The sequence below is a fragment of the Caloenas nicobarica genome, chromosome 9, assembly GCF_036013445.1.
Source record: "Caloenas nicobarica isolate bCalNic1 chromosome 9, bCalNic1.hap1, whole genome shotgun sequence".
In the NCBI taxonomy this organism is placed as follows: domain Eukaryota; kingdom Metazoa; phylum Chordata; class Aves; order Columbiformes; family Columbidae; genus Caloenas; species Caloenas nicobarica.
The window spans coordinates 17,805,820-17,818,381 of record NC_088253.1 but is presented as its reverse complement, the minus strand read 5'-3'; the positions used below and the strand labels follow the sequence as shown (position 1 = coordinate 17,818,381).

The following is a 12,562-nucleotide window of genomic DNA, read 5'->3' as shown; positions in this document are numbered from 1 at the left end:
TGGGAAATGTGTGGCCTGTCAGCAGACGAACCGTTCCCCGTCGCCATCCCGAGGCCTCATCCCCGGCCTCCTGGGATCTCGAGGGATGGGCTGAGCCCCCACGCACCTTGCTGCATAGAGCTGTGAAACGATGCTCAATCGGGCTGAGGGGCTCAGCCTGAGCCGCCTATTCCCCCTCCTGCCAGAATAGCAGCCCTGATTCCCCGCCGCTGCTGCCCCGGCGGCACCGCGCTGCTCTGGCCGCTGCTGGTCAGGAGCCACCCATAAGGAAACTATTATGGTTCAGTGCTCTGGCAGCTGGCTGGAATTTCTCCCCATAAACCCTGTCCCTTGGCGTGGAAAGAGGCCGCTCAGCGGTGGCGAGCACAGCAGGAGCGATGGGCAGAGCCCTGGGACCGGCAGCAGCCCTGGACCATGCTGGCAATGACCCGGCAGCAGTTGGGGACAGGCAACATGGACCCTCTGGCACCCTGAGCAGTCGGAGGGCTGGAGAAGCCACTGTTCACTCATCTTGAGTGTTAAAATTAACCCGCCATGACCGGGTTTGGAAAGCCCTTTCCTGGGAATGACAGGAATGTCTTTATCCCAGCCAAAGCAGCGCTGGTGCAGGGCTGTTTGGGGAACCCTCTGCCAGAGCCCCACTCCACTGTAAGCAGGCCAGGAGCCATAAAAACTCCACAAATTCCTTCAGCTCCCTGTTCCTGGGGATCAGGTGAGGGCCTGAAAAACACCAGGGATGGAACTGCAACCTCTTGAACCACGGCAGCCCGGCACATGCCGGCAGTGATGGTCCCTCGGCACCGCGGGACAGGGCGAAGGCAGCGCCGGCGGCTGCTTGGGCTGGGAAAATGCCTGTCACCACTCTGCGGTTTCATGACCATGGCCTGGAAGAATTTTGGTGGTGTTTTTTTTTTTTCCTGCTGGGAAGAGGAGCAGGCGGAGAAGCCCCTGCTCACTGGTGAGCCAGCGTGGCAGGGCTGGGTCTGCCCAGGGCTTGGGGTTGAGTGAGATGCTCCAACGCTGCCCTTGCTGGGTTTTTGGCTCCCCTTGGGGGTGGATCCACAAGGATGGGGCACCCAGTTACCAGGAACGGCTTGCTCTGCATAATTTGTGTATTTTATTGTGGGGAATTTAATGTAGGAATAAAGAATTGAGTCCTGGGCTGGCTGCAGTGGGGGTCTGCACCACCCCCCGTGCCCCTGGTGCTGGCTGGGAGCTAAGGTTGTGCCATCATCCGTGCCAAGAGCTGGGGGCTTGGGGAGGGTGGCGGACGCAGGGAGGGGACTGAGTGCCACGCACGGGAGTGTGAGTCTCCGGGTGAGGTGCCAACAGCAGCCTCTGGCACAGCCTCAGAGCTGGAGGGTGGAATTTGGGGTGGCGAGAGGCGGCCGGTGGCCCCGCGTGCTTGTTTTCCAGGGCGGGAGGCCAGGGGTTGCTCCCGTCTTCCCTTCCCCTCCGGTCTCACTGGCAGGAGGCTGGGCACTCAGCTGACAGTCACGGGGAAGGCATTAGCAAAGCAAAGGGGAGTTTCCTTGCCCTATTGCAAAAGAAGATGAGGTGCCTTTCCCTGGCCCTCGCCTCCCGCGACCCTTCCCCACGTCCCTGCATCACCCAAGGGAGAAGTTGAGCACAGCCCCAGGGTCCCCCATCATTCACACACACAGACTGGGGAGTAAAACCAGCCCCATGCCAAGCGCTTGCACATCTCCCTCTGCCGCTAAGCCCACTGCATCCTCCGGTGGCCAGCAACCGGTACCCCTGCCCCCTGGTCCATGTCCCCTGGTCCCTGCCCCAGCAACTGTGCACACCCGCGGCTGCCGTGGGGATGCTCAGAGGACCACCCGCCGGTCCAGCTGCTCTGCCCGCCCTGCTCGCTGGTGCCGCGCTTCCAGGTGCTTGTTTTGGACCTTCTCAAAGTGCTGCAGCAGCTCTGTGTAGTCGATGTTGGAGGCTGCCATCCTCTTGAAGCCGGTGCTTGGTTTGGTGCTGTCCCTGCAAGAAGGGAGCAGAGGCTGAGGGCAGGAAGGGGCAGGAGATGCCCGTACCCCTGGGCGTCCACCACGGGCAGCACGAATGGCTTGGCCCAAAGAAGCTGAGCCCAGCACGTCCTAGTGATGTTGATGCCTCATTAAACACCCCCAAATACCTGCTTCCTCCCTCCAAAGGCATGAGATGGAGCCCAAGAGATCCAGGGACAGGAGAGAGGGGACAAGACACATCTGCCTCAGTACCCTGACCCCACAGGGGAGGTTTAACCCCTCCAACATGGATGCTCTCCCCAGTCTCAACTCATTCTGACCAAAAGCAGCGAAGACTGGCCGGAAAGAATGCCAGCATTACGTGCCTCAGTTTCCCTGCCTGGTTTTACAAGCAAGCAAACAATATCCATGTACTACGGCACAGAGGAGGGCTGGTGGCAGTGGAGACAGCTCTGGAGGATGAGCACCCATGGCTGGAGCCCCCAAATAGGAGGAACCAGCCACAGGACATCCATCAGGGACATGGGGGAGCCCACAGGAGGATGGCAGGCAGCTCTCAAGGCCCTGGCATTGCCCCGGGGAGGGGGCAGCTGGGGCTGGTCTGTTATGAAAGCCGACTTCGGTGTTTGAGGGAATGTAGGTCAGAGTTAATCAGATGCTCAGGCCGTCTGACAGCTCCGGTTGCTTGAAAAAAAACCCCGCTGCCGGGGCCAAGGTGGGGGCAAAAAAAGGTGGGGGGAGAAGCACATGCAGCCCCCCATCCGCCCCCCCCCCCCAATTAAAATCAGTGCTGGGTTGTGGGTGCGAGCTCAGCGCTGGAGGGCATGAAGGATAAAAGCCAACCCAGGGGAGCAGTTAAAAGCCAAGGAGCAGCGACGGTGGGGGGTTAATTCAGAAACCTGCCCATCTTGTGAGCTCTTCTTTTTGTTCCCAGGGTTTTGCAGAGGCAGAACCAGCTTCACCATCAAGCCCTCCTGCTCATTAGCCTGAGGGCCGGAGAGCAAATCCCACCGCTGGTGTCTAACGAGCTGGGTGGGCAGCAGCCCTGGGCAGGGAGCAGGAGGTCCCCAGGGAGATGCCATCCTTGCACATCGCTGCTTATGGCTCCCCGAAAACCAGGGGTGGGGATGGAGCAGCCGGCCTCAGGCATGCACAGGTGACAGGGACCTTTTGGGTGCTGTGAAGGCTGTTCGGGCTGGGGGGAGGACACACTTTGGGAGCACTCCCCAGCTGCCGGCGTCTCTCTCTCTCTCTGTAAACCTCCTTCCCAGCTCTGCTCGTTTCCATAGCGACCCCACAAGTGAAATTTTCCATCCCAGATGCCAAATGCCTGTGGATGAGGCACAGCCCTCCCAGGGTTACCAAATATAGACACAAAAAACCCCCCAAGCCAACACTCCCGGCCACGGGGCAAGGAGCAGCCGTGGCCGCAAAGGAGCCGGGGGGTGACGGAAGAGTGTGGGGCTGAGCCCAGGATCATGGGGATGCTCGACTGCGGGAGGGGGGGATGGCTGGTCCAGCCCTGCTGCTGATGGCCCGTCCCCATGGCACTTACGTGGTCTGCATGAGCTCAGGGTTGGGGACGCACTGCAGGCGGTGGGAGAGGAGCTGGAAGGCGCTGCTCTGGGGCAGCAGCATCAGGAGGCCATAGAGAGCCTTGATCAGGTAGGGGTTGTTCTTCACATCCAGCAGCTGCAGGCGGAGATCTGGGAGAGGAGAGGAAGAGGACGGGGAGGTGGGTAAAATGCATTTCGTCTCCAGCCTGGGGGACCACAGGTCAGGAGGGTTGGGTGACACCTTCCCAGGGACTCACTGGAGCAGAGGGGATCTTCTCCACTTGGCCTTGATGGTTATGTGTGCTGGACCATGGTGTTGCTCCCCAGAGGGGAAACCACCTTCCTGCTCCATCCCTCATGGTGCTCAGGGGTAGAAGGGCCTCCTGGAGCTCTACAGACCATTGAGGTCCCTCTCACCTGGGGTAGCCCAGGGGGATGGGGTGAGAGCTCACCGCCCCAGCATAGAATCATATAATAGTTTGGGTTGGAAGGGACCTTCAAAGCTCATGTAGTCCAACCCCCCTGCAATGAGCAGGGACATCTTCACCCAGATCAGGTTGCTCAGAGTCCCATCCAACCTGGCATCTCACCTCCTGGTTGCTACAAGCACCTCTGGTGTCTCCCAGGGAAGGGAGAGCCACGTCTGTCCTCTACTCCAGGTCTTGGAGATTAAGGTGAGCGGGGTGGAGAACCCTCAAGGAATAGTTTGGACTGTGGAAAACCACCACAGACACATGGGTGCCTCACATGGTGGGAAAGTCATCCTCGAGATGAAGCATAGGGCACCACGGGAGGGAGCATGACCAAGGGCTACCCCACCTCTCCACTGCCCAGCTGCCCTAACTCTCTTTCCCTGAATCTTCTCCAGCTCTGGACCTATATAGTCCCTTCCCGAAGCCATTTCTGGGACATTTCCCAACATCCCCCATGTCCAGCTCTACCTCCTGGGAGAAGGAGCCCAGGAGCAGCCAAACACCATCACCATCATGATTTTTTTTAGGGCTTAATTTCCAGAAAAGAAACACCTTCTCTCTTGCTAAGGGCCCCAGCAGTACCCACGATGCCCCTCCACAGGTGGCACATGTGGCTCCCCACAGCTGCCACCCTACTCGTGTCCCCCCTGAGATGCTTAGTGTGGCGCAGGCTCCCCCCATCCTTCCCCTATCCAGTTGTTTGGTGCCAGCTCTGTTCACTCCCTTAACCTATATCTGGGGGGGTGAGCTGCCTCCCCTGTGCCCACACCAACGGGCAGCTCCAGCACTGGGCAAACCTCCCGGCAAGAAGTCTCATAACTTCTGCTCTATTTATTCGTGCGGCGGCTGCCGCTTGTGATGGAGGAGAAGGGAGGGGGATGTGCCTGGGGTGGGGGGCGGGCACCACGCACCCAGCCCTTCCCCACACAGGGTTTCCTCCTTACATGTGAATATGGGGCACTCGATGAGCTGCACCAGCTTGTCCACCTCGGTGAGGAAATCCACGGTGACCTCCAGATCCCCGCTGGATGCGGCCGTTAAGGACATTACCTTGGAAAAGGGTGGCCTGGCAGCAGCAGATCATAGAATCATAGAATAGTTTGGGTTGGAAAGACCTTCAAAGCTCATCCAGTGCCACCCCTGCCATGAGCAGGGACATCTTCACCCACATCAGGTTGCTCAGAGCCCCATCCAGCCTGGCCTGGGATGTCTCCAGGGATGGGGCATCCACCACCTCTCTGGGCAACCTGGGCCAGTGTGTCACCACCCTCACTGTAAAACATTTCTTCCTCATATCCAGCTTGAATCTCCCCTCCTTTAGTTTAAAACCATCACCCCTTGTCCTATCACAACAGGCCCTGCTAAAAAGTCTGTCCCCATCTTTCTTATAGGCCCCTTTTTAAACTAAAAGAGGGGAGATTCAGGATAGAGACGAGGAAGAAATTTTTTACAGTGAGGGTGGTGACACACTGGCCCAGGTTGCCCAGAGAGGTGGTGGATGCCCCATCCCCGGAGACATCCCAGGCCAGGCTGGACGGGGCTCTGAGCAACCTGAGCTGGTGAAGATGTCCCTGCTCATGGCAGGGCTGGCACTGGGGGAGCTTTGAAGGTCCCTTCCAACCCAAACTATCCTACGATTCTAATTCTACGATGGTGTGGAGGCAATGCCGAGTGTTCCTATTCCCCAGGAGAAATGCCGGTGCGCATTGGGAAGGGAATCCATGTGCGTTATTAAGCCTCTTCATATGGAAAGCTGCTCAGGGAGGCTCGGCATTTGCCGGCACATGAAAATAATTCTGCTGCAGGCACATGGTGAGCTCACCAGGAACCACATGGTGCAGGGTGCTGCCTGCTCCTCATCAGGCCAGGAGGCCAAAGCCTTCGTTTTCCTGGGAGGAAGAGGATGCTGATGAGCCTCCCCTGCCAGGCAGGGGAAGGTCAGGGCTCAGCCAGCGCACGCTTTCCTCTTTTAACACCACAAAAAAACAAGGACAACACAAGGGGAAGGGAGCTGGCGCACAGCCAGCACAGCCTGCCCTGCCCTCTCATGGTGGGGACACCACCCCGGTAATGATGGGCTGCAGGCAGGAGGTTGGGCTGGCCTGTAGGGTGACCTCAGTGGCCACCGGGGGACCAGGGACCAGCCCAGCCACAGGCCTTGCAGAAAACCCCCAAAGGATACAATTTCTGGATGAGGTCGTAGGCGTGCTTGTAGTTCTGGGTAAGGAAGCAGAGGGACACGGTTGTCACGGGGTTGTGACACCAGGACCGGTACAGGCAGCAGAAGAGGTTACGGCTTTCCTGGGGAAAGAGGGAGCCATCAGGGTCGGGTCACCAGCAGGAGCAAGGACATGGCACCGAGAGCCCCAGGTGCCCGACACCAACCCACCAGGCTGGCAAGTGCCACCAAGACACGAAGGGACATTTGTGGAGCCACCACGGCAGCCTGGCTCTGATGTGAGCCCATTGGCCTTGGGAGATGGAGGCCAGGTGGGTTTTGGGGTGGCCCTGGGGGATGCTGCATCCACCGCAGGATGAGGGGCTGGAGGACGGTGGCTGACCCAGCCCAGGGGACACCACTGTATCGCTGGCCTTCCACATGAGGAGAAGTTTTCCTCTATCTCCTCGCCTTGCTTGGGTGTTGCCAGTGCTGGTCGCAGCTGCTCGGCAAACCCTGTGGGCGCATTCCCGGCAGGGACAGCTGAGGGACCAGGGGTCTCTGCTCCTGCTGTCACCTGTCCTCTGGCCTGTGTCAGGGTGGAGGGAGGTGGCAGCTGCTCGAGGGCTTGGGCAGCCTGTTCCCACTCTGGGGGAGAAAACCAAGAATTGGGCATGTCCTCCAAGCCCCCCTCAACTCCTGAAGAGAGGAGGAATGAAAGGGCCACCCCACATACTCAAGTGCCAGCCCTGGGACCTACCAGGTGGGGACTGAGCAGCAAGACGTGTCCCCAGGTGGCTCCCAGGTCCCTACCACCCCCATTACATCCTCTGCAGGAGCTGAGCCTGCTCCTGCTGCCCATACCGGGGTCCTCAGGTCCTTCAGTTGGTTCCTCAGCTGGAAGAGCTCAGAGGATGTCAGCAGGATGGTGTTCAGGGTGTGGACCATGGTAGAGGCGAACTTGAGATCCTCTTCCCGAAGCAGTATGTCCGCCATAGAATGGAAGATGTTCTCTGCGTTCAGAAGTAGACAAAGCTGCCTGGATAAAAACCAGGGGGGAGGATGATTAATAAGCACAGCTGAGACCCTGACTCGAGCCTGCACATCACCCCTTTCCTGCGGAGAGGACGAGGGATGAGAGACACGGGTGCACTAGAGGTCAGGCGAGCATGGTGGCACCAGAAAGGAGCTGTTGTGAGGCAACACCAGGGTTTGCATTTGGAGGGTGCAGCTATTCATATCAGGGCAAGGCCAAATAATGTAGCTGGGCTAAGAGACATCCTCAGTCATGCTGCTCTGGGACTTCCCTGGTGCCCTCGAGCTCCACCTCACCTCCCTCGGTAGGTTTCAGCATTGCTTTCCACCCGGACAACTGCATTGCAGTTACAGATTGTATGTGATGGCCCAGTTAGACCAGTATACCTGTATACTGGTATACTCCTGAGCGCTGGCCAGTGAAGCTGCAATATGCCCCTGCTCCGCTGGACACCCCGCTGGCAGAGCTCTCCCCAAAATACGGCACAGCCGGCGCCACAGCCCGTGCTGATCCGCCTGGCCGGGCCTGGAGGGTCACCGCAGGAATGTTCTGCTTAACAAACCTTGGGGCGTTCTCAAGGTTTTCAACATTGTAGACCAGAAAACAAAAACTTTTTTTTTTTTTTTTCTTCCATGTTTGTTTGGATTTGGGGATTTCCTGTTTTTCTCCAGGCTCCTGCCTTCTTGGGCAGTTTGTCTGAGGACATCTGAAACGCTGCCCAGCGCTGACTCAGCAGTCTGGTGTCCACATTGGGGGGACCCCAGGGAGCCCACCCAGCTCCCCAGCATCCACAGATTCTCCTGAAATGGGGATCCTCCACAGGTCCCCACGTCTTCCCCATGGGCTGACAGGGAACCTCAGCACCAAGGGAGATGCTGGCATCCCCCAGAACATCTCTGCTTTCCCCCAAGCACTGTTCCTCACCAAATAATCTCAGCTGGCAAACAATTCCCTCCCTGGAGGCATCTCAGAAGGGTTTAGGAGGCAAAACAAGGAGCACCCATTTGGGTGGCTGGGTGGGAAGCATTCACTAGCTACTTCGTGGGTCTTGGTTTGGCCGGGAGGTGGGAGACACACCTGAACCCCGCCTGGGGTCACCTTTACACCTCCTGGGGTGAGGAAGGACGCGAATTTCTAGCTCCTGTCCTTGCGGGGAAGGACTGTCGGAAGACAATACAGCTACAGAGAGACACCACAGACCATAATCTAAAGCCTGGTGTTTTAGGGGCACAGGAAGTAGACAAGGAAGGAAGAAACATGTTTTTCCCTCCCCAACACATGGAGGAAGAAACCCCCCATTTTCCTCCCACCTCCCGGTCCTGCCAAACAACCCATCCCCTCCTCACCCAGCCCCGGTTCCTCTCCATCCCGCATCCCGCGTGGCCATCACCGGACAATGAGATGCTCTGTGTGGGCTTTTACGTAACCCAACCCGGCGATCGCCCTGGACCCCATTAAAATGGAACGGGCCGGGATAAATAAGCTCATTTATCCCAATTATTCTTACGTAACCGGCTGCATTCATGGGGATGAAAACGCTTCCCCGATTTCTCACTGCTTGGACACGGGCTGGTTGGAGGAGGGAGAGCGATGGGAAAGCGAAGCATCGAGGGAGAGAAGGGGAAGGGAGAAGCTTTTAGTCCAGCCTGATGGAGCCAAAAGCAAATCAATAGCTCAGCATTGCAGGCAGGATCCGGTCATCGCCAGCTGCGGCAAAGCAAACCCAGCCTGGGCAGGTCCCCAGGAGCGACCTGGCTCCGTCCTACCCTTTCCCAGTAAGAGGGGATAACTGGATGCCCCATCCTTGCTGGGTTGTCTCCAGCAGCCGTGCTGGAGTGGGCACCAGGCACTCAGACCATGAAGTGGGATGATTTACTGTCCCCAAAAAGGGGATAAGTCCTCCAAGGAGAAACACCTGGGAGAGTTTTATCCCCATTCCAAAGTGCCTGGTGTGCCGGTACAGCCGGGGACCTGCTGCACCGTCCCCAGCCGCTTGGGGCTGGCGAGGAACCGGTGTTTGACACCTTCCAGGTAGAAAGGCTATAAAAAGAGCTCGAACAACTCAGACAAACCAAAAAATTGTGCCAATGAGCGTCAAGGGCAATTCAGTGACCTCCGGGGCTGCCCTCATCCTCCCATAGCAAAGATGCTGGTTGGGTTCTCCCTCCGACGCTCCTCAGTGGAAAAGGAGGGCTCTGGCTTTCCAGAAATAGGAGCTCTGACATTTGGCTGCCTGACGCCGCGTTCCCGGCGAGCAGGGGGCTGAACGCGAGCTGCTTTCTAATTTCAGGCCTGGTTTTGATTAGCAGGGCAAGGTCGGGTTTGCTCCCCCTCTGTTTGGTGGCACTTGGAAACTGGAAACCGTCGGGGTGTTAATGGAGCAGCTGTGCAGAGCCTGTCCCTCCGCTTCGAAGCCAAGTCACCCCCCGGGGATGCTGCCCCATCAGGGTGCCTACCCCCTCCAGCTGCCCCCAGGCAGGGGCTCTCTGGGAACCACCAGCAGAACGAGTTTGCCAGTGCTCAGCAGCTTGTCCCAATGCATCCAGAGACCCCAAACTCCACATCAAAGCTCAGAACTGATCCCAAAAGGAGGGGACAACTGGCCGGCCATGCAGCTGCTGGCCTCTGTGACAGCAGCCAGCAGCTGAGCCCAACCGCCAGCACCGGGCGGCTGCCAGTGGGGCGGGAGGGTCCCCCGCAGCTGATCCCCCAAGAGGCTTCGATGGCACGAGGGGAACGCGAGGCTGGCTGGGAGGAGGCAGGGGACGGGGCCACACAGGGGACAGGTGGCTTCAAACTACCCAGACAGCAGCCGAGATGCAGGAGTGGCGGCTGTGGAAGGGGACGGGGCACAGGAGACAGCGAGCAGGAGACATACCCTAGAGATATACACCCTAGACATATATACCCCATAAATGTATATACATATACATCCATGCTTTTGTAGACCTTATTCTATGATTCTATAGATCTTATTGTGGCCTTTCAGTACTGAAAAGGGACCAATAAGAAAGATGGCGACAGACTTTTTAGCAGGGCCTGTTGTGACAGGACAAGGGGTGATGGTTTTAAACTAAAGGAGGGGAGATTCAGGCTGGACATAAGGAAGAAATGTTTTACACTGAGGGTGGTGAAACACTGGCCCAGATTGCCCAGAGAGGGGGTGGATGCCCCATCCCTGGAGACATCCCAGGCCGGGCTGGACGGGGCTCTGAGCAACCTGAGCTGGTGCAGATGTCCCTGCTCATGGCAGGGGTGGCACTGGATGAGCTTTGAAGGTCTTTCCAACTCAAACTATTCTATGATTCTATAAATATATATATCTCAGATATATACACCCCCTGAGATACACACCCCATAAATACATGTACATAGAGCTCAGCTGTAAGACTTAAACCCCCAGTTACTAAGGGGTCTGGCTGGGGCTCACTCATCCATCCACCTGCCCCCACTCTGATGTGATGAAGGAGCTGGCTAATCCCTCCCAAAACATCATCCCAGTGAAACGCCTGTCCCTGGGGCTCTCCTGTATCCCCCTGGGTGACATGTGCATCCCCTTGCCCATGGAGACCCGGCAAGTCCCCGAACACCTCCCAGTGTGGGAGAGGAGGGGAAGGAGCAGCATCCCCGGGGAAGCAGCAGCGCCGAACATCACCGCATCGCTGAGATGTCAGGCAGCCCTCGGCGCAGGCACACGGCAGCGATAATGAAGTGTGGTATTTAGGCCATTAAAATTTAACTCCTTAAATTAAAAGGGTTATTCAAGCCTTTCCAACACCGCCAAGGAAGGCGGCTGTGGGCAGATGGGAGGCAGCGCCTGTCTGCAGCGTGGTGACAGGGGAAACCCCCCCTGCCCTTTGCCTCGGATGGGGCCAGGTCACGGTGGGGCTCCCCAGGGACCCAGCGGGTCACCTCCAGCCCTGGCCGTGGGGAGAGGACCCTGCCCTCTCCCCAGCCTAAAGGACCCCTCCGCAAGATGATGCTGACCAAGGGAAGAGCCAGAGAGGTCACCACCATCCGTGCATCCCCGTGCCACCCCAGGGCCCCTCCACGTCCCCCATCTGCACCCCAGCAAGCACCACATATCCCACCCCGATCCGGTGGCCACTGAGTCGCCCGCACAGCAATGTCTATCGCAACTAATTCCCATCACGTTAACGATCGGTGGGGTGGGATGGGGTGGCCATGTACAGGGACAAGCTGAAAGCCTCGGGGCAGGGAGCTGCTGGGGGGCAGCGTGCCGGAGCCCGCGGACGTCAGAGCGATGGGGCGGCTTCAGAGCCACATCTCCAATTAAGGGCAGGCCTAGGCGTCCCTCCCCGCTCTCTTGCTTTGACAGCACGATGATGATGCCTGGAAACCCGGCTAATCTAAACATCACCCTTGCAGGGAGCTGTCGGAGCTCCCATCCCATCCGCTCGCCCCTTTAACCACTTCAGCCCCGAGCCACCACGCAGAACATGGGGCGGCAAAGGGTCGGGGCAGCCTAGTGCTTGGTCAAAGGGGGTGAAAGTCTGGTTTTCCATAAAGTTAAAGAAAAAAAAAGATGAAATCCAGCCCCACTGCAGATGGAGAGACCGAGCCCTCCACTGGGACCTGTGGGGAGCGCCAAGAGGGAAGCACTGCTGGCCCCCTCCCATCGCCTGGCCAAGCTGAGCACCGTCCCGCTGCCCTCAATTAAGCAGGTGCTTCTTCATTAAACACCAGCGATTTGCTTTATTAGCTCTGAGCAGACACGGGGCCCCAGCAGGGAGAGAATTGTGCCTCGTTCCACTTCCAGCAACTGGGACAGAGCCGGAGCTGGGGAAGGAGCCAGAAAAGGTCAGGGGGGAGCGATGCTCCCGGGGGCTCTGCCCTGCTTTTTGGCTCACAGGGCCGGATCATCGCCTCGCCTGCGGCTGCGAGGAGGGCAGAGCCACTCTGACCTTCCTCTCCACCCTCCTCTTCCTCTGCTCCCTTCCCTTCTCCTCCCCAAGGCTTTTTTCCACCACCCTTCCTCCCTGCGAGATGCTCCAGCTGGAACCACCTGCCCAGGGGACCTGCAGCCCCTGCAATGCCCATCCCTGTCCCCCCGAAATCCTACTGCCGGGAAAAGCGGCATCCCCGGCCCAGCCCAGCAGCTGGGATCCTTTAGGAATTTGCAGAGGAAGCACAGATAAAATTAGGATGGATGAGAGAGTGAGGAGAGAGCGGGGAAAGCAGAAGGATGCCATTTCCCTGCCGTTCCCCACCACAGCGGCGAAGAAAATCCCAGTCCTCCATTTTTCTCCCCTCCACTTTGCTGAATCCTGCCTCCGGAGCGTGCTCCTCTGGGCAAGGGAAACCATGGCAACCCTGACAGCTCCCTCTTTCAAAATCCA

At 58.2% G+C, this 12,562-nt stretch overlaps 1 protein-coding gene across 1 annotated transcript in view; it reads right to left on the bottom strand.

The window, feature by feature from the left end:
* Positions 1-1,109: 1,109 nt before the first annotated feature.
* Positions 1,110-12,562, bottom strand: part of VAC14 (VAC14 component of PIKFYVE complex) — a 63,891-nt gene continuing 52,438 nt past the window's right edge. Inside the window, exons 15-19 of the mRNA XM_065640858.1 lie at positions 7,031-7,205; positions 6,191-6,309; positions 4,953-5,032; positions 3,535-3,685; positions 1,110-1,992 (exon numbers count right to left, since the gene is read on the bottom strand). Of these exons, the coding sequence (XP_065496930.1) occupies positions 1,830-1,992; positions 3,535-3,685; positions 4,953-5,032; positions 6,191-6,309; positions 7,031-7,205 (688 nt within the window). The 3' untranslated portion in view covers positions 1,110-1,829. The remainder of the gene's footprint in view (positions 1,993-3,534; positions 3,686-4,952; positions 5,033-6,190; positions 6,310-7,030; positions 7,206-12,562) is intronic.